The sequence below is a fragment of the Nematostella vectensis genome, chromosome 14 (genome assembly GCF_932526225.1).
Source record: "Nematostella vectensis chromosome 14, jaNemVect1.1, whole genome shotgun sequence".
In the NCBI taxonomy this organism is placed as follows: domain Eukaryota; kingdom Metazoa; phylum Cnidaria; class Anthozoa; order Actiniaria; family Edwardsiidae; genus Nematostella; species Nematostella vectensis.
In genome coordinates this window covers 5,307,052-5,334,973 of record NC_064047.1, presented here as the reverse complement: position 1 = coordinate 5,334,973, position 27,922 = coordinate 5,307,052, and the positions used below count along the sequence as shown (strand labels likewise).

Below are 27,922 nucleotides of genomic sequence, written 5' to 3'. Positions count from 1 at the left end.
TACAATCTAGCGAAATGTCTCTGGTCATGTCACTTGTCATTACAAATCTAATTTAGCATGAAAGAGTCCACCACAGAGTACTTTGATTACTTACACCAGCAGTTTGTCTAACAAAAGGAAGGTTGCTGAAAAAGGGAAACGTGGTTACTTCATATAGCGATTCTTCTTATTAACAGAGCAGTCTACTCGTCGCTTTTCAACAAAATAATATAACAGTTTTGATAGCATAAGTTATCCATTTATTTTCACACTTAATCTGTTAATTTACAAAATACAATTTTCGCATATAAATAACAAGATTTATTAGAAATCAAACAATTTACATAATAATTAGGATGCAGAAAAATAAACAACAACAAAAAAAACAAATATTTTCAATTTAACTGTAACACTTTCGACGTATTTCCAGGGGATAACAAAGAATTCCTCTCTTGATTTTACATATTCTTTTTTATGTTTATTTCATTTTCTGGCTTTCCTTTCTCGTCATTCTTTGTCGACCCGGACATGCCAATCTAAAAAAAACAAAACAAATGCGAGTACCATTTCACTTTCATACACACACTCGACACTTGTACCTTCCCTGTCAGGTAAATGTCACTCCTGGCAACAACACCCTTCAGTCCAGGCACACGACACTTGTACCTTCCCTGTCAGGTAAATGTCACTCCTGGCAACAACACCCTCAAGTCCAGGCACACGACACTTGTACCTTCCCTGTCAGGTAAATGTCACTCCTGGCAACAACACCCTTCAGTCCAGGCACACGACACTTGTACCTTCCCTGTCAGGTAAATGTCACTCCTGGCAACAACACCCTGAAGTCCAGGCACACGACACTTGTACCTTCCCTGTCAGGTTAATGTCACTCCTGGCAACAACACCCTCAAGTCCAGGCACACGACGCTTGTACCTTCCCTGTCAGGTAAATGTCACTTGTGGCAACAACACCCTTCAGTCCAGGCACACGACGCTTGTACCTTCCCTGTCAGGTAAATGTCACTCCTGGCAACAACACCCTCAAGTTCAGGCACACGACACTTGTACCTTCCCTGTCAGGTAAATGTCACTCCTGGCAACAACACCCTCAAGTCCAGGCACACGACACTTGTACCTTCCCTGTCAGGTAAATGTCACTCCTGGCAACAACACCCTCAAGTCCAGGCACACGACGCTTGTACCTTCCCTGTCAGGTTAATGTCACTCCTGGCAACAACACCCTCAAGTCCAGGCACACGACGCTTGTACCTTCCCTGCCAGGTAAATGTCACTCGTGGCAACAACACCCTTCAGTCCATGCACACGACGCTTGTACCTTCCCTGTCAGGTAAATGTCACTCCTGGCAACAACACCCTCAAGTCCAGGCACACGACGCTTGTACCTTCCCTGTCAGGTAAATGTCACTCCTGGCAACAACACCCTCAAGTCCAGGCACACGACACTTGTACCTTCCCTGTCAGGTAAATGTCACTCCTGGCAAAAAAAAACCCTTCAGTCCAGGCACACGACGCTTGTACCTTCCCTGTCAGGTAAATGTCACTCCTGCCAACAACACCCTCAAGTCCAGGCACATGACGCTTGTACCTTCCCTGTCAGGTAAATGTCACTTCTGGCAACAACACCCTCAAGTCCAGGCACACGACGCTTGTACCTTCCCTGTCAGGTCAATGTCACTCCTGGCAACAACACCCTTCAGTCCAGGCACACTACGCTTGTACCTTCCCTGTCAGGTAAATGTCACTCCTGGCAACAACACCCTCAAGTCCAGGCACACTACGCTTGTACCTTCCCTGTCAGGTAAATGTCACTCCTGGCAACAACACCCTCAAGTCCAGGCACACGACGCTTGTACCTTCCCTGTCAGGTAAATGTCACTCCTGGCAAAAAAACAACCCTTCAGTCCAGGCACACGACACTTGTACCTTCCCTGTCAGGTAAATGTCACTCCTGGCAACAACACCCTCAAGTCCAGGCACACGACACTTGCACCTTTTCTGTCTGGTCGGTCATCCCAGCTCTAATTGCTTTTGGATACTAAATGGGCTCGTTAAGTACAAACTGTACTCACCTTAGTCATTTTTTTTTAACTTTGCATGCTACCTTAAAAAAAGAAATGAAAGTGTGGTTAATTTAAACATGTGACTGTTGTACAAATAGCCTTTGTAACAGGCAGTTATGTTTTTTAAATGTTAGACAGGAAAAATGAAATGACCCCTGACACAAATATTGGACACAACTCCTGCAATTCATTTTTTTAACATTTTAGGATAAACTGGGGAGTATGGGACAAAGCAACTTTATGTATTAAGATATATCAATAAAATTAGAGCAGAAAAAAGAAATAGCAGATATCTTTATGACAATTGAGCATTTTCAACTTATAGGTCTAACTGATGATAGTTTAGTATATTTGGATGTCCTGCGAAGCTCTGATAAAAATCAAAGGACCTCCCAGAAAAATAAGGATAAGGATAAGTATTTTAGTATGATGCCTAAAATACTGTTTGTCTCTTTTGGAAAGAGGGTGGGTCAAATTCCATTCTATTTGTTACCTATTTTTTGGATTTTTGATAAAATTACAGGCGGTAGATGGGAGGGGGCTGAATCATTTCTGGAATCACACAAATCTTACAACAAACAATAATAATATTCACCTTCTTGCCCTTCTGGCTCCAACCAGAGATAGACCTTCTGTTTCGGCCCTAGGGTAGGCTGCTGCAATTTGCTCACTACTTACCATTCCACACGCAACCTTTTCCATTTTGGACCCCCTGTCTTGGCTCCTGAACCATCTAAGGCTACAATTATGGGAAAGCATATCTGTGTATATCTGTATTGGCAAATTTCATTACATATTGAAATATTGCCTGGCTATGCACCCATCGCCGATAATATTTTAAAAAAAACATCTTTGAACATGCTCAATTCTCTAACATAGAGAGCTTACAATCAATAACAAAAACTTTAAAATGAACAGCTTTTTGAAACATGCTACTAGAACTGGCGACAGAACAGCCCCCGGTTCTCGTTTGATTGACGTCCACCAAAAACCAGTTGCGACTCAGAAACGAAAAACAGAGGGTACACGAGCACTGAAAACGAGTGTACATATTGGGATATTTGTTTTATTTTAGTCTGTTTAGTGGGTAAAACTTTATCGCACACATTCTTCGATATAGATTCGGTAGTCATAACCTACCTTGTATACTTGAATATATCCCAGGTAGTTTAAATGTAAGTATAAGTTTCATACTTTCAACCCGGCAAACTTAACAACAGGGCTCTTTGATGTGATGTTGGAATGTGAGCTCTGACACCCGTGAAAGTGTGAGAAATGCTCTATAGCCCTATAGTTGTGCTCAAAAACGTATTTCAACATGGCACATCATAGTTAGAGCTTACCTGGCTGCGTGTCTAGTCGAGAGTGCAGGTAGATTAGAGCACAATACTCCGTACACTTGAACTTTGTTCCACGACCGGCAAAAAGTAACCTCCGCCACTCTGTTTGTCAGAGTCAACGGCTCCAAGCTGTGCGGCACTCGCATCGGCCGATTAGGGCCGCTCATGATTACAAAAGTCTTCGTATACTTTCTCTCTATAGCCTTATTCGCTATATTATCATCCGATGAGTCATCCCCGTCTAAAAAAACGCGGAACTTTCCTTTCTTTTGAGACATGTTTCTCGCAGAGTCGACTCTTCCACACTAAGTATGAGGTGAGAAGAGTAACAGGCACGGGGGACTCGACATCACGTGGTACAAAATTGGTCAATCATTAAGTGATAAATCGGAAGTCATGCGAGATCTCTGCGTGAGACCGACATCGTGTTTCAGATCGTTCCATTGATTTGTTGTGAAGATCCACCCTTGAAATGGACTTAAAGACAATCACTAGATTTGCGTTCGGGCCAACTGAAACACTAATTACATGGCTGCAAGACCATTCCTTATTGGAAAACCCGGCACGTTGCAAGAAGTGCAACACAGAAATGGTCATCAAGAAACTAAACTGCGTCACGTTGATGGCTTTTTATGGTGAGTTGGTTTGTGATTATTTGTTAAACCAGTTTTTTTTTATGCATTTTAGGTTTGAGGCAGTTCGGATAACGATACTTTTTTCTGATTATATGTTTTTTTTTACCTGACGAGATAAATTAATTCACATCGGATATTAAAAAAGCTAGATTTATATGGGCGTGGTAGCGACCGATAAAATACCAGACTACCTGCGCGTGCGGTCACTTTGTTGAACAAGTCGCGGGTCGCGGATTTCCGAATTTTCTGACTCTTTCTCGAGACGCTTTGTGGTTCAGCCTCTCCAGTGCCTGTAACGGAAATAGTGAGCTGGCGACCGGCGGTCATTAGTCGCGGGTAGTTGTTTTGTTCAGTTTCTGAAGGTGTACGGTTTTTCAAAAAGGGTGCGGGTTTCAGAATTTTCTGAATGTCTTTCAAGGCATGAAAAACATTTTTGGATAGTCTCCTCAATTTATTAAGCCTAACAAATACTCTCGTAGCGTCTACGCAACGCCGGCGATAAACGTGTTTCGTGTTCCCATTTCCGGCGCGCTAAACGCCACTTCAAAAACGGTAGCGATAGGTAATTCCGAGACTTGCCGAGGCGCCAAGACCCGTGTTTCAGAATCCGAGCCCTAGACTTTTTAAAAAAAAATTTGAATCTGAGACAGAGCACGCAATTTTCAGAAAAACGGGACTTTTGGACTTGCGTAAAAAGCACCGAGATTCCAAGATTTTGCTAAATTTTAGCGAGACTTTTGAAACTTCTAGGTACCCATAGCTCCATCGGTGGGTCGTAATATCTCTTAATATCTCCACGATCGGTGGACCTTTGCTTTTGACGTTCGGAGCTACAAGCTACCGATTTTAACTGTTTCAATCTCCACATAATACCATATTTACTAACTACCTTCTCCACTCAACAAAAAAAACCCTTTATTCATAACTCTCATGTCGTTTTATTATCAACCCCATCTCTTATAACAACCTTAACTCGTCGTCTCATAATCCATAATCTTAACCACCCGAACATAACCTGATAACCCTATCACCCCTTCCCCTTCCTTCACACTGCAACTTCACAAACATAAACTAAGTTTCACCATTCGCTACACAACCACCTCTCCACCTACTTATCTCAACCTATCACCATCTTCATCTTCTATCACCGCCTTCCTATATACTACAATACCACACTCACTCACTCTCATAACGATATATTATCACCCACATTTAAACCATAACCTTACAAATTCGAAATCGACCTCCGCACCACTACCATTTTAACACACACAGACCCATCACGCTAAATTATAAGCCTTATCTACTCCACATCCCCCTCACCACCACTCTTACCTATACACCGTACCAATTTTTTCCCCACCAACACAGCCATTAGCCATCTCTCTACCACACAATATTATTATTATTATTATTTTTCTTTTTCACCTACCCACCACACTACCACAACCTATTCTATAGTCCCACTTTATCTTTTCACCACCCTCCACCACCTACTAGACTAAACTATCCACCTTTTCACCTTAATTACATTACTACCATCTCCACTCTACATTACCTTATTAGCCATCCTTCACCATCACCCTCCAACATCACCATACCATATGATCACACCCACCTCACTACCACGCCACTTTAGGCCCCTACGTCTTGGTACGAATACCCGATCCAAACCAAAAAGTTATGTACCATACGGGGAAAGTGCTGTACCACAATCTGTGATCCCAAGACGTACCCCCTCCCACACCTCACCTCCTTTCCACTTTTCCTCTGATAACAACACACAACCCCCCTCCCTCCCACACTGCTAACACTCATCATTATAATCTCTCCACAGCCTCCACCCGCCGTCGCTATGGCACAACAGCACCTATTGTACGCCCACACGTGTTAACCACTACTGCCACAACCCAATCCACCCACACGCCCACACTCTACTCTAACACCTCAACACCCAACACCCCTTATCATACAGACCCTTCCTACATTGAAGATGATGTTTTACTCCAACATGCCTCACCCCCTCACACAACATCTCCTAACCATAATTCTCTTGACGACCTCTCCCCTACGCAACTCGATGCCCTACTATCTATCTCCCCCCCACCCAGCCCTAGCCACCAACCTCATAATACACTACAGTTCCCCCCGAGCTCCCCGACCCCCTCCACCACACCGCCACACTGCCCACCTACTCCCACACCTAGCCACACTAACACACCTCACCCCCCAAACCCTCCACTACCCACACCCCCACCGCACCACACTGCACCTCCTCCCACTACACCTCACCGCCCAGCCCTCCTCCCCACACCTACCACTAAACGCGCCCTACTACCCACACCCTCCCATACCCACCTCATACCACTAGCACACTCCACCCCTTTACCCCACACCCCTAACCCCACCTACACACCTCAACTCCACCCCAACATGCCACTACCACCACCCCTAGGCATACGGACCCCCACACCATCCCACTCCCCCAACACCACACGCCCAAAACACACACAAACACCCCACCTACAACCACCTTCCCTCCTACACATAGTACATACACATACATACCCACATCCCTCTCACAAATTAAATCTTATTCTATCCTTACCACACAACATACCTACACACTACTACTACCAAGCTCTATACATGTCACAACCCCCTTTCTCTCCCCCCCTCATACCTAGCTAACCACCCAAGTACCCCCCTACTCACATCACCCGCACCCAACCACCCACCTACCCCACTACAAGCACCCCTCATCCCTCACTCTACAAACAGCCCTATACCCACTTTACCCATACCACGCCATCATATAACCCACCACGGTTATTCCAAGCCCCAACACAACACCAGCACCCACCTATGCCCCACACACCTACACATACACTTCCTCCAACCCCCCCTCACACTTTCCTACACTCTCGCCTGGAATATACACACCTAACACACCCTACACAAGCCAGACCCCCGCCAACACCAAAACCACACACCCCTCCCCCCCCCCATGGCCACAACACTACTCACCCTACAACACACCAAACCAACCACACCCTACAGCAGCCTCTAGTCCTACAACCAGCGCTCCCTCCAACACCACACCCTACATACAGCCCAACCCCCCTCCCACCACACACACATCTATCCCTCCACACATAGCCTACTACATACACACCATAGCATTCCACGACTATATCAACCAACCAACAACACACCAACCAGCCACACCCTACACCAGACACTACCCCACAACCAATTTCCCCCCCCCCTACAAACACCTACATACAGCCCCCTCCCCCACCATACAAACATTTACCCCACAGCACAAAACCCAACTACAAACGACCACACCCTATGACCCACCCTACCTACCCACAAACCAACACCTTACGATCACCTAACATCATAACGATACATTATAACCCACTTTTACACCATAACCTAATTATGGTGTAAAAGTGGCTACCAGAGGCTTAATACTTCCTTCAAGAAGTACATGTCAAAATCAGAATTAGTTGAGGCCGCAACAGAAGGAATTTTACAGAGGGTTGGGGATCACCCATATCTTAAAGTAGACTTGTTAGGGGGGTTATTCGGGGGTGAAAATCAAAATCAAGTCAATATCAGGCTACGTAGCAATATACTGCAGATAATGGCAGCTAAAATTTTAAAATCAATGGGAATGTAATTTAAGGAATATTTGTATGTCTTCAGGTTTCTATTTTGTTGTTGATGTACTTTTAGAACATATAAATGTGATATTAAAAGTTATTGAAACATGAAAAACGTGTGTAAACGTGAATATATCCATTAAATCAAGTATCCAAACCGTCAGAGTGCTCTATGACAGACTCTTTCATGCCTAACGGCAATAACAAGATTGCACACTAAACATAAATTTCATTTTACCATGCCTCCAGCCTTTCTTTCAAGTACAAACGCTGAAATACTTTAGCAAAACCACGAGTAGCAGATAGCATAACTTTGATATCGCCAAAACCGTGCGTTCGAAAGTGATTCCGAGTCTTGGCAAAATTTTGGCTAGATGGTGGATCCCAAATACCAATCTCCCAACGTGTCGTATCCGGATCGTATCTGAAGCGATCGAGACGAAACGAACAATCTCAACAGTCTTGTAATCGTTAATGTAACGATCGTGACGATGTTGACGATGATCGTTGACATCGTGACGATCGACACGATGACGAAATCAACGATTGTGACGATCGTGTCGTCTCAATCGTGTCGTCTTTACAAGAAACATCGTGTGATCCATTATCACCATCACCATCACCATCACCATCACAATCATCATCACCTTCATGATCACCATCATCATCACCTTCATAATCATTATCATCCCCATGATTATCCATCATCATACCTTGACGTAAGACCTCTCGGTCTCGGCCAGCTCGTAAATCACTTTACGTAGTTTCTGCGCAGGCGTGAAATGGACAGCAGGCTTGGTTCCTTGATCTTCATCCTGGATCTCCAGCTGTTGTCGACAGAATATTGTGACTTGCTCTGCTTGCTTAATAAAACAAAAACAAATTAATTAGTAAATAAACCGCTTCTCGCGGCTGGGACATCGGCGGATAATGTCCAAGGATGAGAAATGGTACGAAAATAAACAGTTGGCCGAAAATCGAAGCATTTGTCCTGTAAAAATGTGCACGTGGCCCGTATTGACCAATGAGCGAGCGTAAAAATTTATCACTGGGATATAATCTATCATACCCAGGCTCTTGGCGAGGGCTTAATATGAAATACTGGCCGAACAATAAGGATGGTTATTAAACTAAAAAACAGCCAAAATCGGTTAGGACAGCCATTTGCCAATCGCCGTTTCCAACCTTACAACCTCAACACTTCCTAGTAATACAGCTGACCAACATACCTGCAGTAACTCGTCGACTGTCGTGGTACTATTGTGTGTATTGTTGGTATGGCTTGTGGTAAAGGAATCTGTACTCAGCACGCTGCTCGCATCTCCGTCATCGAAATCAACTGAAAAAAAGCCCGACAAGACAAATGTCATGATATATGCTGATTTACTATATAAAACTCGGGAACCTCGCAGGAACCAAGCGATTTGATTGGTTGGGAAACTCGGGATAAAATGCAATATACACCTCCTAGGAGGAGGTGCTTATAAGGCTTTATAATTTTCTACCTCGCTGCTGATTGTCTTTGTTTATGTTAATAGCACTAATGAATTTTCTATTTTTTATAACTGATTGTCAATAAACGCTACTGATTGTCCAAACGCGTAATTGAATTTTTGATTGCATGCAAAAGAATTTTCATTCCATCCCGAATGAATGCCCAATTGCGTTATTGATTGTCCGTTGATGCTTTTGAATGTTCGCGCATATTCAATCATTGTTATTGAAAGTCGAGTCACGCTAAGGATGTTTCGTGCGATGTTGATGAACGTATAATGCACGTTAACGATACAACGTTTGGCACAAATGAATGCTTCTTTCCCGTTATTGAACAGCAAAAACTGTAATGTTTTTCTTGCAGATAGGGTCACAGTCTTGTATAATGAATGCTTAATAAAGCGTGGGTGATGCCGTTGTGGCAGTTCGCATAACAGCGTCCCTACCTATAGCTTCAAAAATGTGGGCCATTTCTTATTGAAGGATCATAAAATACTTTTCATTTCTTTTGTGCGCGTCTACTCCCCCTCCCCCTCAGCAAATCTTGGCTACGTGTTTACATAAATAAACAAGAAGGAAGAGAAGAGATAGATGTGCAGAATGAAAGCGAATGAAGTGGTCCCTCCTTCTGATTTTCAGACGCTCTGTCCTCTCGTCACGCGAGTTCAAATCGACCCTCAGCGGCAATTACAAAGAGAGTGACATCTCCTTATCGTAAAAAGCGAAGATGAAAGAAAGTGGGCGGTGCGTACTTATCCATCTATCGTGGGAATATTCTATCATTTTAAGGGTACCCAAAGTCACGTCCAGTACACCGTTTCTTAGAAAACATAATTCTGGTACTTACGCATGGGCGGAGGTACAATCAGCTCACTGAGATCTTGTTGATCGAGGTCATGACTGTCAATCAATAAGACACACTTGTTAGCTAAAGTACCCTACTCAATCAATAAGACACACTTGTTAGCTAAAGTACCCTACTTAATCAATAAGACACACTTGTTAGCTAAAGTACCCTACTCAATCAAGAAGACACACTTGTTAGCTGAAATACTCTACTTTATCAATAAGACACACTTGTTAGCTAAAGTACCCTACTTAATCAATAAGACACATTTGTTAGCTAAAGTACCCTACTCAATCAAGAAGACACACTTGTTAGCTAAAGTACCCTACCCAATCAAGAAGACACACTTGTTAGCTAAAGTACCCCACTCAATCAAGAAGACATACGTGTTAGCTAAAGTACCCTACTCAATCAAGAAGACATACTTGTTAGCTAAAGTACCCTACTCTAGCTAGCGATGATGGCGTGTGTATAACTACATACCTTATCTTGGGTGGCGCGGGGAGCACGAGACTAGAAATGATGGCGTCCGATGTCACCTTGCTGCTGACCGGGGGCTCCTCACGAGGCGAGCGTAACTTTAGGGTGATACAGGGGTCTGGGTACAACAAACATAAATCACGTGATGCAAACACAACAGCTTAAACAATTAGATACTGCTTACCACCTATAGTTTAACTTTATTCAGAAGTCTTGATCCTGCTTAGGGTAATTCCCTTGTTTTGCACCGCGCATTCTTTCTGCTCATCATATCAGTCAATCTTGTTTTAAAAACTGTCGTTTTTCTAGCTTGCTCGGCCATTTCCTTATTAGGCATTACATACCATATTTGGGAGTCCGCTTCAGTCATTCTTTCGCTTTTTTTATCGCTCTAGAGCTTTTTAAGTCGAGAATTTCCACGTAAACTTGCAGGAATTCGTGTTTCCTACAATTTTGCTGGCAACCGTCTTGGAAGTGGAGCCTAGTCTTTAACGTTTTGAAATATCGCAGGTCTCCCGCGCACTCGCCCCAGGCTTTTTTACACCATTTAGAAAAACGACAGCCATTGATTGATATGAAACGTGCGCTCAATTTGTCTAAAAATACTACTGTTTAGTGCGCACGCTTGTACAGCTTTGCTAAGAAAACTATGGAAAAGGTGCGCGTGTTAATGTATTTCGCTTTATTGCAGAAAACAAGGTCGATAACCCCCTATTTTTTTTAAAGATAACTGTTAATAACAATTCCGAAAAAAAAATTCCGAAAGAAGAAAAAAAAGTTGTAAAGTAGAACATCAAATATTTTATCGAAAAGAGTTTCAAAATTGCTATTTATATCACTGAATGATGAAATTGGTCTGATAGTTTACATACTTTACCAAATAGGCAATCTGAAATGAACTAAGTGAAAGGGTTACATATGTTTTACATACTGTATGTAACCCTTAAATTTTACTCGTTTAAACATCAGAAATAATAAGCTAGTTAACAGCCTGTTGAAGCGTAAACAAGCTAGGTGACCCCAATATTTTTTTTTTTACATTTTAGGAATCTTTTAAACATGAAATTAATTATGCTAAGTTAGAAAAAATCTGAATAGCAAAAGTATTTCAATGAAATTACCTAAACTAACAGTTCGCAAATAATTGCAGGACCATGAAGATAAGTTAAGCGGAAGTAATTCAAAACATCCAGGTTCAGCGAGCAACGGAAGTAATTCGGCATATGCGGGTTAAGCGAGCAACGGAAGTAATTCGAAACACCCGGTTCTGCGAGCAACGGAACTAATTCGACATATCCGGTTCAAGCGAGCAACAGAACTAATGCGACACATCCGGTTCAAGCGAGCAACGGAAGTAATTCGACACATCCGGGTCAAGCAAACAGCGGAAAGTAATCGACATATCCGGTTAAAGCGAGCAACAGAAGTAATTCAACACATCCGGTTCAAGCGAGCAACAGAAGTAATTCAACACATCCGGTTCAAGCATGCAACGGAAGTAATTCGACACATCCTGTACGTACCCTGAAGTGCGGCCTGTAAGTCATCGATGGGGTTTTCCACGTCTTCCGCATTGACGTCATTGACAGCGAGAATCTCATCCCCAGCTTGTACGCCTGTGACACATTATGAAATGACTACAGCAGTCAGCATCTATATAGCGCAGCGAATGAAGGGAACGCCAGTAGAGAGAGAAAAAAAAATCCCTTACTGAGTTCAATGTTTGGCTGATTCGTAAGCACTAAATAAGTCGTTTTTTTACGCAAGTAGCTGGAGCACGCGCGAGTTTGCCATCCAAAATGTGACGTGACCATATATGGACACCTTGTGTGTATACCTTGCACATGCGCAAGTCGCCCTTCCTCCACCTGACTGATGTACAGCGCGTCATTACGACAAGTGACGGAAATTCCTAAAAAGGAGAATTTGAACATTTGATTAATTAAGGCGATTTATTTTTTACAGTGTGACGCGCGCTACCGTGGCCATCTTGACCGTTGTGAAAAGAGCCAATGAGGATGAGGAAACGTACTATCTGCTATGACGGGCGCTACCGTGGCGATCTTGACAGTTGTGAAATGAGCCAATGAGGATGCAAGAAACATGCTATTTGCTACGACGCGCGCTACCATGGCCATCTTGACAGTTTTAAGAAGTAAGCCAATGAGGATGCGAGAAAAGAACTATCTGTAACCTCTGGCGCTACCGTGGCGATCTTGAAAGTTGTGAAATGAGCCAATGAGGATGAGAGAAACGTACTATCTGCTACGACGCGCGCTACCGTGACCATCTTGATAGTTGAGTCAATGAGGATGCGAGAAACGTGCTAATTGACATGAGCTTCATTTTCCTAAAAAAAATGTCGGAATATTTCAAGTTGTGCTGTTTGCATTTTTTTAAACTGTGAACCCCGTATGCTTTTGTTCTTTAAACTTTATCTTGGTGGCCATGGTAAAGTGCTTCGCACTATAACTTTTAAGTAAAAAAATAATTATTTAAATATCGCTTTAAAATTCCAATTTCATTTTTTCTTAAAGGGGCAGTCAAACGTTCGTTTCAAAGTGAAAATACACCGTGGAATCGTCACTTCTTGAGCATGAAATAGACGGCTGAAAGAGTATTTAGATGGGAAATCTGTTTGCATCGCGCCGAATTTACTCACAAGAAGACAATCAAACAGCTTTTGGATAGTGTCCAGTAGTTTTTCTCTGTGCTAGATTGGTGACGGTAGCATTCTTGAAAATACCGCTACCGATGCGACTGCCTCTTTAAAACCAGTTTTTAATGCATAATCACAATAATGGTAATGCGACGCAGAAAAACATGGTGACTTTGATTGTGATTAAAACTGAAGGGTTAAATAGCCGCTGTCAGCCAAACTTTACTTATTGTTTGCATCCATAATTGAAAGACAAATTACTAGAAGAAATTTCAAAACAACCAACAAAAAACAAAGTTTTGTACACTTTGTACCAATTTCGATCATAAATATCGCACTATCTTTCCTAAATCAGCCGATGGAAATGGATGCTTCCAGGGTAATTTGTTAGGTTGACAAGATGACGCCTGGTGACAGATACGTATGGTGGTGGTGCGCCAGTCATCTCTGTAGTCCTCAAAACATCCTTACCAAAGTCCAATCCCCCCATCTCTAGTGACTTGGTGAGCTCCACCGAAAACACACATCGTTCGCACAGCTTCAAGTGGGAGTAGTGCTGTAAGATATCAAAACAAGGCATGCTTAGATAACTTGGCTTCATTAGCTTCATTGGCTTTACATGAGGCTAACCGAGAACACACATCGTTCGCACAGCTTCAAGTGGGAGTAGTGCTGTAAGATATCAAAACAAGGCATGCTTAGATAACTTGGCTTCATTAGCTCCATTGGCTTTACATGAAGCTAACAGAAAACACACATCGTTTGCACAGCTTCAAGTGGGAGTAGTGCTGTAAGATATCAAAACAAGGCATGCTTAGATAACTTGGCTTCATTAGCTTCATTGGCTTTACATGAGGCTAACCGAAAACACACATCGTTTGCACAGCTTCAAGTGGGAGTAGTGCTGTAAGATATCAAAACAAGGCATGCTTAGATAACTTGGCTTCATTAGCTTCATTGGCTTTACATTAGGCTAACCGAAAACACACATCGTTTGCACAGCTTCAAGTGGGAGTAGTGCTGTAAGATATCAAAACAAGGCATGCTTAGATAACTTGGCTTCATTAGCTTCATTGGCTTTACATTAGGCTAACCGAAAACACACATCGTTTGCACAGCTTCAAGTGGGAGTAGTGCTGTAAGATATCAAAACAAGGCATGCTTAGATAACTTGGCTTCATTAGCTTCATTGGCTTTACATTAGGCTAACCGAAAACACACATCGTTTGCACAGCTTCAAGTGGGAGTAGTGCTGTAAGATATCAAAACAAGGCATGCTTAGATAACTTGGCTTCATTAGCTTCATTGGCTTTACATGAGGCTAACCGAAAACACACATCGTTTGCACAGCATCAAGTGGGAGTAGTGCTGTAAGATATCAAAACAAGGCATGCTTAGATAACTTGGCTTAATTGGCTTCATTTGCTTTACATGAGGCTAACCGAAAACACACATCGTTCGCACAGCTTCAAGTGGGAGTAGTGCTGTAAGATATCAAAACAAGGCATGCTTAGATAACTTGGCTTCATTAGCTTCATTGGCTTTACATTAGGCTAACCGAGAACACACATCGTTTGCACAGCTTCAAGTGGGAGTAGTGCTGTAAGATATCAAAACAAGGCATGCTTAGATAACTTGGCTTCATTTGCTTTACATGAGGCTAACCGAAAACACACATCGTTCGCACAGCTTCAAGTGGGAGTAGTGCTGTAAGATATCAAAACAAGGCATGCTTAGATAACTTGGCTTCATTAGCTTCATTGGCTTTACATGAAGCTAACAGAAAACACACATCGTTTGCACAGCTTCAAGTGGGAGTAGTGCTGTAAGATATCAAAACAAGGCATGCTTAGATAACTTGGCTTAATTGGCTTTATTTGCTTTACATGAGGCTAACCGAAAACACACATCGTTCGCACAGCTTCAATGGGGAGTAGTGCTGTAAGATATCAAAACAAGGCATGCTTGGATAACATGGCTTCATTTGCTTTACATGAGGCTAACTATCGGTTAAAAGGACTACAGGTTAATGATACTGGAGTTCAGGCGCTTGAGGGGGTCATAGGTATCACATAAAAAGATAAGCATTTGACCATCCTCCCATTAGAAATTACCCATTTTTTGTTAGCCTAGGCTAAACGTTCGCAATCCTGATAAAGGGGACGAAGATAAAGGATAAGAAGTCACGTATGTAGTGTTACACCTCAAATCTTAAAGGCAGAGATGATAGGCTATAAAGTGCCGTAGCAGGCCTCGAAATATTGGGGTGGGCACAATACAGAAACATTAAGTAAATATTTGGGGGCACAAAAAAGCCTCTAGTGGTCATTTCCTTTTAATTTTTGAAAATATTGGGGGGGAGGCACGTGCCCCCAGTGCCCCACCCCCTGCTACGGCCCTGCGATAGCTTGGAACATCTTTTAAGTGAAAATAGAACCTTTCACTAAGCTTTCCATAATATTAGATCATATAAGTATGTTACGCAATATTAAGTAATAAGAATTATTAGTATAGATTAGGGATGACAACAGGTAAAAAATAAACAGTCGATGGTTGAGGAGAGCACTATAGGTTCATGCTAGGGCACTCACCAGGTCTTCTAGCAGGCTGTCTTCATCAGGGGTATAAAAGTCTGGAAAAGAAAATTCAGTAGTTCAGTACCCTCTACCTCACAAGAAACCTCCTTCAAAAGAAACCTACAAACCTATTCTACAGTAGTCGGTTTGTACAACCACAGGCATGGTATTCCCTTCATTGTGGTGAATGCTTTCAAGAAGGCTATGTGACATACAGGTAATTTGTCTACCAGGGCTTCTCTTTATCATTGGGGAATTCCCTTTCGTCTTTTCACGGAGCACGAAAGGGGGGGGGGGTTCCCGCTCCATCCCAAAATTCCCTCACCTATCTGATACTCCATGCCTTTAAAAGTACGCACGATCAAGTACCCCTAAATTAGTTTTTTTTCGGGATCCCTGTGGTTGGCCATGAGGAAAGAGGGACTGGAAGAGGGCTACGGGTGACGTCACATCATTGACCACAGGAAACCCGAGAAAAACGGGAACAGGTGAAGTATCCGTACATCTCTACCAAAAAGACCCCACCCATTCTCCTAAAACTTCACGATTCTCTTTTGTTCCTAATCTAAAATAGCGCACAGGGTTACACGCCAGGGGTGGGGAGGGGGTGCAATACACTTCTCCTTTCTGACCACACCCACCTATAACTCCGTTATTGTCCTCCTTCCCTAGTCTGAGGTAGTGCGCGCGCGGCTCCAGCTGTCGCTTCTGGCACGTGCTCTCGACTGCTTCCCTCACGGTCATGTCGTGGCCGAGGGGAATCACGGTGGCCTGGTTACTAGGAAGGCTAATCCGCAGGTAGTTCCCAAGGCTCTTCCAATCAGAATGACTAGAGCTCAGCGACCGCGCCGATTCACTTTCCTCCTCGTTGCTGTCAGAAATACTCTCGAGGTTTTGGCTGAGAATGAGGAAGGGAGGGTCAATAAATATATGATGACTGCTAAGATTGAAGATGGGAGGGTCTTGCGGTACATTTAACGTTCCGCGCAGAGCGGGGTGAATATTGATCCCGTATCGACTTGACGCTCGTATCTTACGATACACTTACCGTCTGTTATTCTGCGCTGAGCGGGATGAATATCAATCCCGTATCGACTTGACGCTCGTATGTTACGATACACTTACCGTCTGTCATTCTGCGCTGAGCGGGGTGAATATCGATCCCGTATCGACTTGACGCTCGTATCTTACGGTACACTCACTGTCTGTTATTCTGCGCAGGGCGGGGTAAATATCGATCCCATATCGACTTGACGCTCGTATCTTACGGTACACTTACCGTCTGTTATTCTGCGCAGAGCAGGGTGAATATCGATCCCATATCGACTTGACTATTGTATCTAACTATACACTTACCGTCTGTTATTCTGCGCAGAGCGGGGTGAATATCGATCCCGTATCGACTTGACGCTAGCGGCATCGTTGATCCGTAGGGAGGTAAAAAGGGCGGTCTTCAACCTTCCCACACTGCTTGGCGAGCGTTTGGCTTTGTTACGAGCCTTCACTTCGACTTCTGCAATAAAGTGACAAAGATTGATCGAACATGACGTGACACAGATGGATTAAGTTTTACTTGACAAAGATAGCAGGACAAATAGCACTAGGGAATCGTGTGTTTTGGGATGGCAAAATAACAACAACGAAATGCAACTTATTCAGCAACCACGAATCAGCAAAAATGTTTCAGTAAAAGCTAAATTTAATTGTAAGATTTTATACACCTATTTCAAAAAAGCTTATCGATAAGAGAATGGAAAATGGAACAAAGTTTGGCCAATAATAATGTTTCCTTGTATTTAAAATTCGTTCATTCATTACAAGGACCTCGCTACAAACTTAATTTAGCCTCGATGAATGTCATTAACAGATACAAGACTTGTTTTCCCTAACCAGTGGTGTTTGGCATTCATCATTTTCCATTTTCTTATAGTCAACCTTAATTGGAATAGGTGTATTAGCGTCGCTCTCTACGCCATTTCTTTGTTTATTTTGGCATATGTTTGCCACTCTTAAAGGCACAGAAAGCCACAAAAGTGACAGAAAGCCTTTGAATAGAATAACGTGACCATTGTTGCGTGACCAAAATGCGTGACAGAAAGTATCAACTGTCCAATGAGAGAGCCCTACTTACCAACAGACGGGTCCCTGGCGCTGACCACAGAGTGGAATGACGTGACGGAGAAAACACCAAGGCGTGACAATGTCTGCTTGGTGTTGCGTGACACGCAGGCGAGAAGAGTCTGCGGATTGGGCAGCGGTGTCCCCTGAACCGCTGATGTGTAACACTGCAGGCGATGAAAGGTGATGTGAAGCTCCTCGAGATTTTTCTCCCATCGCGAAATCTGCACATGCACAGAAATAAGAAGCTTTATGATCGGAGCTTAAAGTCCGTGAATTCGACTTGCGTGACACTGTTGTTTTGTTTTTGTTTTGAATTAAGTTTAGAACTCGATTTAGTTTAGAACTTGATTTAGTTTAGAACTCGCATCATATTGAAAAATATAACTCACCCAGCATTGTTTGATATCGTAGAAATATAATCGAGTCGATTTTATTGTAGGATGGATTAATTTTCAGCATGATTCAAACGGATTTATTTAATATGCATGGGGTTTTTATAGCCTACAAAACCGCGCGTCACGCAAATCGGATCGACTGGCTTTAAGTTATAACGAACATTATGAACGTGTATCAACTTTCTTTACTTAAACTTCGCGGATAAACCGACAATACTAATTCATCTGTTAAAATATCTCGCAGCGTAATGCACTCTCGGTCACAGGCGGATATGGGGGTGGGGGGTGGGTCGAACGGGCACTGCCCCCCCTATTTTCAGAAATTTTTAATAGAAATATGAAAAAGTACAAAAGAATCGAGAAAAGAACAATGAATCAGTTCCTATCGAAACTCCTGGATCTACCCACTAATAACAAACTGCACCCGAATCCTCCCCCCCCACTCACAAACACACCAGTTATGCGCTTGAAATCATGGAAGAAGTGAAAATGATAAAATAGCAAGATCCTGTCTGACCAAGGGCAATTTACCTGGTCCACGAACTGCTGTTTTGTTTTGTGATCTGTCACTACCGATGATTGCAATTCCGCCATTTTCTTAAGTTTCGAATCAGACTCGATCCTCTCCTCTGTCTCTTTAGACCGTTTGTTCAGAATGCGAAGCATTTCATCTTTACTTTTAGGCCCAGGCCCCGTTAACAATGACGCGGCCATGGAGTGGATAGCGGTTACCCAGTTCTCGAGGTCAGTCTGATTCGCTGCCTGAAAAGAAAATTTCTTCATTACTGTTATCATCGTCAACGCACCACCATGCATATATAAATATTATGATCAACATGACCACCACCAACAATAAAAGCCACTATCAATATAACCACCACCGCCGCCGCCGCCGCCACCACCACCACCACCATCCAGCGGCGTAGCCAGGATGTTTAAGATGAGAGGGCCTGAACGGAACTTTCAAGACCTTTTCTCCTGTATTTTAGATGATGTCTCATACATTTACTGTATTTTTTGCTGCTAAAAGGGGGGCGGGCCCGGGCCCCCTAGGCCACCCCCCTGGTCACGCCCCTGCCATCATCACCACCACTATCAATACCTGGAAGTAGTAAGCTTCGCCGAGCCTCATGCTGACGCTGAACACGTGATCAAGCTTGGCGTGCTCTGGCACGGCCTGTGCTATGCATCCGTCAATCTCGATGGAAAACGTCGGGTCGTCCAGGTCTTGAGCACTCACGGTTTTCTCGTTACAAAGATAGAAATTCAGCGCCGCACTGCGTAATGTCATCCAGTATTTCCTGTAAAAACAATTTTAATTGAGAGACGACAGAATTTTGAGAGTGGCGCTATAGCTCAGTGGTACGGTCTTCTTCTTCCAAGTGAAAGGGGGGAAGGGGAGGGGGAGGGGGAGGGGGAGGGGGAGGGGGAGGGGGAGGGGGAGGGGGAGGGGGAGGGGGAGGGGGGGGGGGAGGGGTACGAACCCAGGTCAGCACATTTTTTTTCTGAGGTGTAAAAACTTGGCTCTCTAAGGTGGGGATAATGAATCCCTCGACCTGTGTCCACAATAAGCTACCACAAGCTGAATACATTGACACATTGAATAAGCCTATTTTTCTTGACTGTTCTCACAATTACCTAGTTTACAAGTTCTTAAAGAATAGCAGTATTCATAGGTCGGTAGCTTAACTAATTCCTATCCTGTCTGTGATTTAAAAAGTCTTTATCAGCCATTCCTTTGCTATAATTATTGTTTACATTCTTCAGTTTAAATTTCAAAAGCGACTACCGACAATTTAAGTGGAAATAAATGAACAAAAATAAAATGAACAAAAATTTACGCGAAAGTTGTGCGCATGAATAAGCTTTATGCGACTTCATATTGAGTGTAAAATGGCGGCGTGATAGACAATACTCAAACACGATCTCCAATCCGCATACAACTACAAAAGACGCGACGGCCTCCCCCTTATGCGACAGACGACTAGACATTTCAAGCAATTCATGTGACTTTTCCTGATATTCTTACCTCCACTTCCGGTCGGAAGCTTGCTCCAGTTTCCCGCCTTTTCCCCTCGTCAGCACGTGTTTCCCTGACAACCAGCCCGCCTTGCGCGTGGCCCCGCCCTGTCGCGACTGCGCGATGCCGGACCTGGGCTTGAGGTCCGTGTCGGTGCCACAAGTACTGCTTTGCTCCGCGTCCTCGTGAAAAGATGCAGAGATTTCCTGCGAGAAAGATTGATAGTCAAATTTGGAGAGCAAATTATCCAGATGTCGGCTAGTTGGCTCCGCTAGGCGGACTTGGGAGGAAGGGGGTTGGGTGGATTACCCAACCCACACACCCCTTTTTCAGTTAAAAAAAGGAAAGGTCGTGAAAATGGCGAGGCAGGGAGAGGGGGCCTGGGTAGATATCGACCTCTATTTTTGAGTTAAAAGTAAAGGCATATCTTTTTGTCTTGTTGGTTTTCCTTCTTTAGAAAAAAAATAGAACTAAATACTGTATGGCGGCTAGGGTTTATGCAGTAGCGGATCTTGGGGGAGATCTACCTTATTACACTTAATTTTCGCGTCACTTTAATTTCGTGAATTTCGGTATTTTAAAAGATTCGCTAAAATTAACTGTGACGAAAATTAGGATGCGCGAAAATTAAGTACGTACAACAATACGGCTTTGGGGGAATATTGGCCGTTTAAAAAGCTTTATTGAAACACCTAAATCATCTAATGTACGGTAAGGGGTTGAGATGGACTTTTATTTACTAAATTTACCCCACGCATCCTTTTTTACAAATTATTTCAGTTTTGATGATTACAGCACATTTAATTATTTTTTAATTAATTCCACTTGTTGTGCTTGATTTTATTATTCCAAATCACAAAATCGCGAAAATAAAGTGATCTGGTTTAAGAAAATATGAAAATCGCGAAAATAAAGTGTCGCAAAATATCGACATCTCAAAATCGCAAAATTTTGACATCGCTTAAATTAAGGGTAATATGTTACTAATTTAGCCGCACTCACCATGGGTTCCGGGCTGTGTAACCGTGCCATCTCTTGGAAGTAGCTTCTCTCCGCGGAGTCGTCCAGCTCAGACGCATGCCCTGACTCGTCCAACCGCTGTTCCACATCAGACGCAGAAGACGTTGGTCGCGAAGGATCACTCTCGTAGTCGTCAGCATCGAACCAGCTATCAGGTGCGGCTTGTGTCAAGCCTGTGTTGCCATGGCTACTTGTCGCTGAGGAACCATACCCACTGTCATTCACACCGTTACTATGGGAACCACCGCTACTGCGATGTCCATCTACATTTTCAATTTCATTGGATTTAACTCGTAATGTGACATCACTGCTAGTATTACTTGATATTTTGCGTGCTGGAACAGATCCGTTGCCAAGGGAACTGCCATTACTCGCGGTTTCCATGCCAACAAGAGTACTACTGCTACTGTACTGCTCTCCGATGCTCTGACGCAAGGTCTGCGTGTCGCTAGGCGTGGCCCTGTTGCTAGGGTCACTTGTACTGTTTTCTGGTTGGGCATGACTTTTTTCGTGAGGAGAGTTGCTAGGAGACGCCTGCATGGCGCTTGAGCCACAAGCGGAGGAGGACGAAGAGGACCATGACCGGACACGGGCCACCTGGGCGAAAGGAATGATCGTTCTAGTCAAATCATAACAGTAGGCCAATTTGTGTTGCCATAAACATTGTCTAGTCATGGTAATTTGGAATTTGTTGGTTTTCGAATCCGGTCTTTTTTGCTGCTGCTATGCTACGACTTCAGGGTGGTAGCAGGGGCGGGGCACTGGGGACACGCCCCAGTATTTAAAAAAATAATAATAATAAGGAAATGACCAGTAGGGGCCGTGTTCCCAAATATTTTCTTGATGTTTCTGTGTTGTGCCCCCTAACTCCTCAAGGCCGACAGTGCTGAATAACGTATGTGCATGCGCGTGTTCTGGCGAAAAAAAGGGAGTCATAAAGAAAATTATAGCCTTATGTTTGGTCTAGTTTTCTTAGCATTCGCCAAAATGTGACAGTTCGCCAGTAAAAAGCCGCCATTTTAAAACAAAAAGGCTGGTTTAACTGCGCGGTACTGGAACTAGTCTTGGGTTTTTCAGAACTGGCCTCAAGGCCTGCTACGGCAATGAACTTAAAGAATACTTTGAACTCACAAGATCGATAATGTTGGGTTGTTTCAATTAACTAAAAATGATAATGTTGGGTTGTTTCAATTAACTAAAAATGATAATGTTGGGTTGTTTCAATTAACTAAAAATGATAATGTTGGGTTGTTTCAATTAACTAAAAATGATAATGTTGGGTTGTTTCAATTAACTAAAAAGACAGTCGAGCATTTAGTCCATTGAGGACCTTTCACGACAGTGTCATTATAGCAGATGAAATTCACGAGTGTAACTTTGATAAGGATTTAAGAGTGTATACAAGCGGAAAACATCCAATTCCAAAAACAAACCGTAATTCAGAATTGTTTGCCTTTTATCATTAAATATAAAATACTTCACAAGATTGACAAATAAATGGGCTATTTTCAAGAAAATTAGGCTTGAGAAAAGATTATTTGGGAGAGTTGACAGCTATGCTGTTTTATATCCTGATGTAGCTCTCCACATTTAGTACCCTTTAATTTTTTTACCTGACGCAGAGATGGTAGAAAAAAGTTCCTTTTTTGAGTCGGAATCCTAAACCTGTTTTATAAATCCCTTACCTGACAAAATTGCATAAATCTGTCTGCCTCTTCTGCCGATATGAAATTCAACCCCCATGCATTCCCTGCAAAATACACATTATAAATTAAACTATTTGTAAAACAAAAATTATAACATGTTTATTGATGGGTGCAGAAATAAGAGAAATACAAAAAAACTTTATACAAGTTTGTTGACGCACTCTGAATAAAAAAGTAGGGAGTGTCATGTGCAAAATACAAACTGGTGTGATGGAAAGTGCAACTTGTGTTATTTTTAGACTACAGGGAGATTACCAGGTAGATTTCAGACTTACTTGATTTACGGTTCCTCCACTGAACGAAAAAATCTGAAGTTTTCTTTAACCTTATTTCTGTAATGCAAAAAAAGTCCTAACATTAAAGAATTGTTTTGCGTTATCTTTGATGCATAGCCGTAGCAGGCCTCAATTTTGTTTGGGGGGGGGGGGGGGTGATACAAAAAGATTAAGAAAACATTGGGGGCACAGCCACGCCGCTACTGGTTATTTCTTTATAAGTTTTGATAATTTTTTGTGTGGCCCACCCTTTGCGCAGCCCTGTGATCTGCATCTTCAAGGACTCATGTCATTATAAAACGTGGGGAAACAGCCGCTAATATTCCTTAGCAAGAGTGTGACATTGCTTTCTTTAGCTCTTCCTTGATATTTTACCTTTCAAATTAAACTCTGTATTAAATACTGTCCCTTTGTGCGTTGAAGCTGTGACTTCAAACACCTCATCTGCTCCAACCTGAAGAAATGATTTTAAAAAAAAACATTTTTAAAAATGACAAAAATGATACATATTTATTCTTAAGTTGAAGCCCCATCTACACTAACAATTTTTTACCATTTTCAAGCTGAAAACTATATATGTTGGCATCAGCACTAGCAATTTTTCATGTGTGACAATTTTAAATTGCCGAGAAAAAGCAAACCTGCTAGCTTTTGAACTATAGTTGCCACATAAAAATTGCCGACTTTGCTCCATCTACACTAGCAAATAAAAATTGGCTCATAAAAATTGCCAACTAAAAATTGTCAGTGCAGATGGGGCTTAAAGCCAAGTAACATGCAAGAGACATTGTCTTATTGACAGAAACTAGAAAGAAGGATTCTGTCATGGCCCTGATGTGCCTTTCTTTGCCTTGCTAGTAGGTTCATGTTAAACAGTGTTTTCCTGCATCATCCTCTTTCATTAACCACACCATACTAAACAGTATGGACTTTTAATGATGGTGAGCCTTCTAAACCATCCCCCCTCCCCACTGCACCCAACCGGAAACCTGATAAGCTAGCCTGCACCGATATTGACTGGGGAGGGTGGAATGGCAGGTTCCTCTTACATTCTGCTACCTGTAGTATGCCGCATGACAACATAACTCACCCCTTTTCTGTGGATAACGATCGGGATAACACCATCCACCATTGGCACCCAGCGTAACGGACCATTGTCCGCAGAAAGCATGTTGACTTCGGCATGAGACCTTTTGGCATAACAAAATATTTTCAATGGTTATGGCAAATCATGATTACTATTTCCTGAAAATAAAAGAACAATCTGCCTTTGATCATTGGCAATAATATCTTCTTTAAAGGGAACAGCTCATCCTACTTTTGATACACGATACATTGCTTTGATGAGTACCTTGTGAATTCTTTATAGAAGTGAGAGTCAAAATATTTATAATAAATTTTAAGGCAACTCTATTATGACATGTGTTGTTGACCTATTTTGAAATACAGGGTCTATTTGTTATATCCTCTGGTTTTCAGCAGATGATAATTCATTATTTGTGTATAAGCTAGTTGTATATGAATTGTTTAGAATTTATCATTTATAAGTATTGATTAAATAATTATTGAATTTTACATTTAAAAAAAAACATTTGCTTTATGAATTCTTTGTGAATTCTTTATAGAACTGAGAGTCAAAATATTTATAATAAGTTTTAAGGCAACTCTATTATGACATGTGCTGTTGACCTATTTTGAAATACAGGGTCTATTTGTTATATCCTCTGGTTTTCAGCAGATTTTGAACTTCTCATGTTGGCAAATAAAACTTGCATATTCATTGTAAAATCCTCATGAAATGATATATATGTCATAAAAACACATCCAAGAGAATAAGTGCTTGATTTAGCATAGTTTAAATGTTCTGGTGTTGAATGTTCTTATTGTCCACTTTGGATATCATTTTCAGTTATCATTCATTCCCGAAAATAATACCATATGTACGTACCTAAACTTGTTATAGTGCTCTTCAGAATTCATGACCTTAAATTCTGCGAAATTTGACAACCCTGGCCTTTCCTCACATAGCTTTTTTTCTCTATGTGCATTTTATAAGATTAAGATTTTGAGCATTCCAATGTGTCAATGAGCCCCATACACAGACACAAAAACCATCTATTTTATACACATGGGAAGTGGCTTTCATCTTTTATTTAAGATAACATAGAAGAAGCCCTAAAGGGGGATTAAAATTGCTCAACAGATTTCAAAATAAAGGTCCAAAATAATCTTAAATGAGGTAATGTTATAAATAATAAATTATTTCTTTTGAAAAGATTTCGGTTGCAATTGGTAGAGAGGAAATTGTTTAATATATTTAAGACACATGCAGCATTCAGCATCTGTAGATCCCTGCTCTTTAAGTTATCTTAAGAGGATAATTGTCTTAACCACATAATGGATTATGCTCCATAAAATTTAAAACTTAAACAACCCTTTTGAACCCCTTCTTATAATGTATGACAACTGTCTCAAAGTTATTCTTATCCATGCGGAAAGCGACGATTATTACAAAGGGTATCTCAAAAGGCCTATAGATAGCAATGCCGATTTTTATCTTCGTTTTTCTTATTTTAGTTTTTTGGTTATAGTTAAGAGATGCTATGAACCAAATAAAAGAGGAATTGTCGTTGAGGAATAAAACAATATGATAATTCATTATTTGTTTATAAGCTAGTTGTATATGAATTGTTTAGAATTTATCATTTATAAGTATTGGTTAAATAATTATTGAATTTTACATTTAAAAAAACATTTGCTTTATTATCGAAAAATTTTGAAAAAAGTATTGAAAAAATACATTTTAGTTATTTCTCTTTTATTGGACTTGATTTAATATCGGATAGAGTTAATTACTGAACCTTCATGGGTGGTCTAAATATAATTAGAAAACTTACCATTCTCTTGTTTGCAAACAGAATTAATTAACTCTAACAACTGTTTCGAGATTTCCAAAAGTTACTAAAATTTCGCGGCAGCCTTTCATTGATTATTAACTGTCAATAAATGAAACATTACAAGCACTTTATTGGCTTCCAACCATCTTATTTTTATACTTTTGTCGTCGCATTTTATTGATATGAAAGTGTTTCGTAACTCGCCAGAAGGTAAAGAATAAGAAAAAAAAGAGTTCAATTTGGCCAGTGACAACAACAAAATGAAAAACATAAAGAAATATATACTTCCTCCCACTAAAACGATTAAAACGGCGACCTTTCAGTTTCGCCTCTATTACCTGTTGCTATGGAATAGGAAGTGACGTGTTTGTGAAGTTTGGAGAACTTTTAGCATTCAACTTTTTGACAGTACTTTTCTAACAAAGAATTCTGACAACTATGTGCGGCAAAAACAACGAAATCTGCTACGATTAGTTACATTTTGAAGAGATCAGTGATTGGTAATTAATAACAGCTCTACTAGTGTAGATAAACAACAAACCCACGGTTATTATGTGTTAGTAAATCGCAATAAATACCTTATGATGTTCGGGTCGTCCGGATCAACTCGTGGCTCGGAATTGAGTCCTTTCGACTGATCTTGGACCACATATGCGTCTCCTCTGCTCCCAGACAGGGAGTCAGAGAGCTGACTCTCTTTATTCCCTATTCTGCCGATTTAATCGCTACTACACAATCTTCAACTCCAACCTTCTCCGACATTTTCCAGCAGCGTTCTTGTTTTAACGTACAACAAACTTGACTTCAGCCTCGCTGTAAAGTCTCTAGTGAGATAAAAACAAAGAAAATACTTAGATTCTATGACGTATTGGCACTAATGATTAATTTTGCTGTAAATTGGCCTGACATTATTACTAAATCGTATCTAATCTGTGTACAGGTATTCGAATATGGGTCGGCCCAGGTATTACAAGCGCTAACACGAAAATACTATTAAAACTTTTAATAGAAACATCATTTGGCTCAATCTTCTAGGCATCTGTCTACGATCTTTGAATGCTCGCTAAGACGAGTGGTCAATAAAGGTATCAACGTAAAATCTTTTATCTTTGATAACTTTTTGGAAATGCGAAACACGTTTTAGAGGCTGAAACTATGGCGACAAAAGAACAGCTTAAGCTTTGCTAAACAGGAAACTGTGAAATTACAATACTAAACATAACAATTCACACCAATGCAAGACAGCTACTTACCTATAGAAAAACAGCGTTTCTTTCTTTTAATGGTTTTAGTAGATTCATATCAGCTGGCTTGGTTCGCAGTTATCGTGAGCGTGGTTTGTTTTATCTTAGTGAGTCAGGATTTCGCAGCGAACCGTGTCATTTCTATTTACATGACAAAGACATTCCCCTTAAGGCCACTGGGTCCAGAAGTAAATGCCACTAATTCATAAATTACAGCCTTGTATTCGCTTTTGCACTTGTATAGAGCTAGAGTATAAATGCAATCTTCGTTGGACGTGTTTTGATTTCAAACACGCGGTGGAATGCGCTTCGTTATGACCTCTAGCAAAATATTCTTTCAAGGGGAGAGTGGGGAGAAACCTGTCTTTCGCGGACTTCGGCGTGCGGCGATCCCGTTAGTTTATCACGCTTGCGGGAAAATGCGAATATTATCGGAATCCCGAATTTCATGCCCGAATGCAGCGCATGTTCCTAGATTTTCA

At 41.7% G+C, this 27,922-nt stretch overlaps 2 protein-coding genes across 9 annotated transcripts in view; both read right to left on the bottom strand.

Annotated features, from left to right (window-relative positions):
- The window catches only part of LOC5504736, a 38,298-nt gene extending 10,532 nt beyond the window's left edge, over positions 1 to 27,766 (bottom strand). The window contains exons 1-22 of one of the 3 annotated variants that reach the window (XM_032373059.2): positions 27,450 to 27,765; positions 26,775 to 27,020; positions 24,390 to 24,489; positions 23,675 to 23,753; positions 23,300 to 23,356; positions 23,004 to 23,068; positions 21,639 to 21,915; positions 21,301 to 21,515; positions 20,308 to 20,504; positions 19,381 to 19,579; positions 18,810 to 19,040; positions 17,894 to 18,104; positions 17,119 to 17,275; positions 16,404 to 16,660; positions 15,778 to 15,818; positions 13,658 to 13,742; positions 12,365 to 12,439; positions 12,051 to 12,143; positions 10,531 to 10,645; positions 10,048 to 10,100; positions 8,936 to 9,045; positions 8,420 to 8,569 (exon numbers count right to left, since the gene is read on the bottom strand). In XM_032373059.2, coding sequence (XP_032228950.1) covers positions 8,420 to 8,569; positions 8,936 to 9,045; positions 10,048 to 10,100; positions 10,531 to 10,645; positions 12,051 to 12,143; positions 12,365 to 12,439; positions 13,658 to 13,742; positions 15,778 to 15,818; positions 16,404 to 16,660; positions 17,119 to 17,275; positions 17,894 to 18,104; positions 18,810 to 19,040; positions 19,381 to 19,579; positions 20,308 to 20,504; positions 21,301 to 21,515; positions 21,639 to 21,915; positions 23,004 to 23,068; positions 23,300 to 23,356; positions 23,675 to 23,753; positions 24,390 to 24,470 — 2,748 coding nt within the window. In that variant the 5' untranslated portion in view covers positions 24,471 to 24,489; positions 26,775 to 27,020; positions 27,450 to 27,765. Of the gene's footprint in view, positions 1 to 8,419; positions 8,570 to 8,935; positions 9,046 to 10,047; positions 10,101 to 10,530; positions 10,646 to 12,050; positions 12,144 to 12,364; positions 12,440 to 13,657; positions 13,743 to 15,777; positions 15,819 to 16,403; positions 16,661 to 17,118; positions 17,276 to 17,893; positions 18,105 to 18,809; positions 19,041 to 19,380; positions 19,580 to 20,307; positions 20,505 to 21,300; positions 21,916 to 23,003; positions 23,069 to 23,299; positions 23,357 to 23,674; positions 23,754 to 24,389; positions 24,490 to 26,774; positions 27,021 to 27,449 lie in introns of all 3 variants that reach the window. The other 2 variants (XM_048721568.1, XM_032373058.2) reach the window with 2 other exon arrangements.
- LOC5504513 lies at positions 217 to 6,092 on the bottom strand. 6 transcript variants are annotated; one of them, XR_007306469.1, is made up of 4 exons: positions 3,404 to 6,091; positions 2,739 to 2,799; positions 2,070 to 2,101; positions 217 to 515 (listed from the first exon to the last, which is right to left on the bottom strand). XR_007306469.1 is itself a non-coding variant. In XM_048721569.1 (3 exons), exons 1-3 carry the CDS (start codon positions 3,676 to 3,678, stop codon positions 438 to 440), a joined length of 414 nt encoding a protein of 137 aa, XP_048577526.1. In that variant the 5' UTR covers positions 3,679 to 6,077; the 3' UTR covers positions 217 to 437. The 6 variants fall into 6 exon arrangements, 1 of the variants encoding a protein (XP_048577526.1); XR_007306466.1 differs by having other exon boundaries at positions 2,656 to 2,799; positions 3,404 to 6,072; XR_007306467.1 differs by having other exon boundaries at positions 217 to 578; positions 713 to 2,799; positions 3,404 to 6,092.
- Positions 27,767 to 27,922: the final 156 nt, after the last annotated feature.

Coding starts and splice junctions, on each gene's coding strand:
- LOC5504513 (XM_048721569.1), bottom strand. CDS start 3,678: ATGTCTCAAAAGAAAGGAAAGTTCCGCGTTTTTTTAGACGGGGATGAC. Junction 2,800..3,403: donor TCGACTAGACACGCAGCCAG/GTAAGCTCTAAC, acceptor CCATAATTGTAG/CCTTAGATGGTTCAGGAGCC. Junction 516..2,738: donor AAAAGGTTGCGTGTGGAATG/GTAAGTAGTGAG, acceptor TGTTTTTTTTAG/ATTGGCATGTCCGGGTCGAC.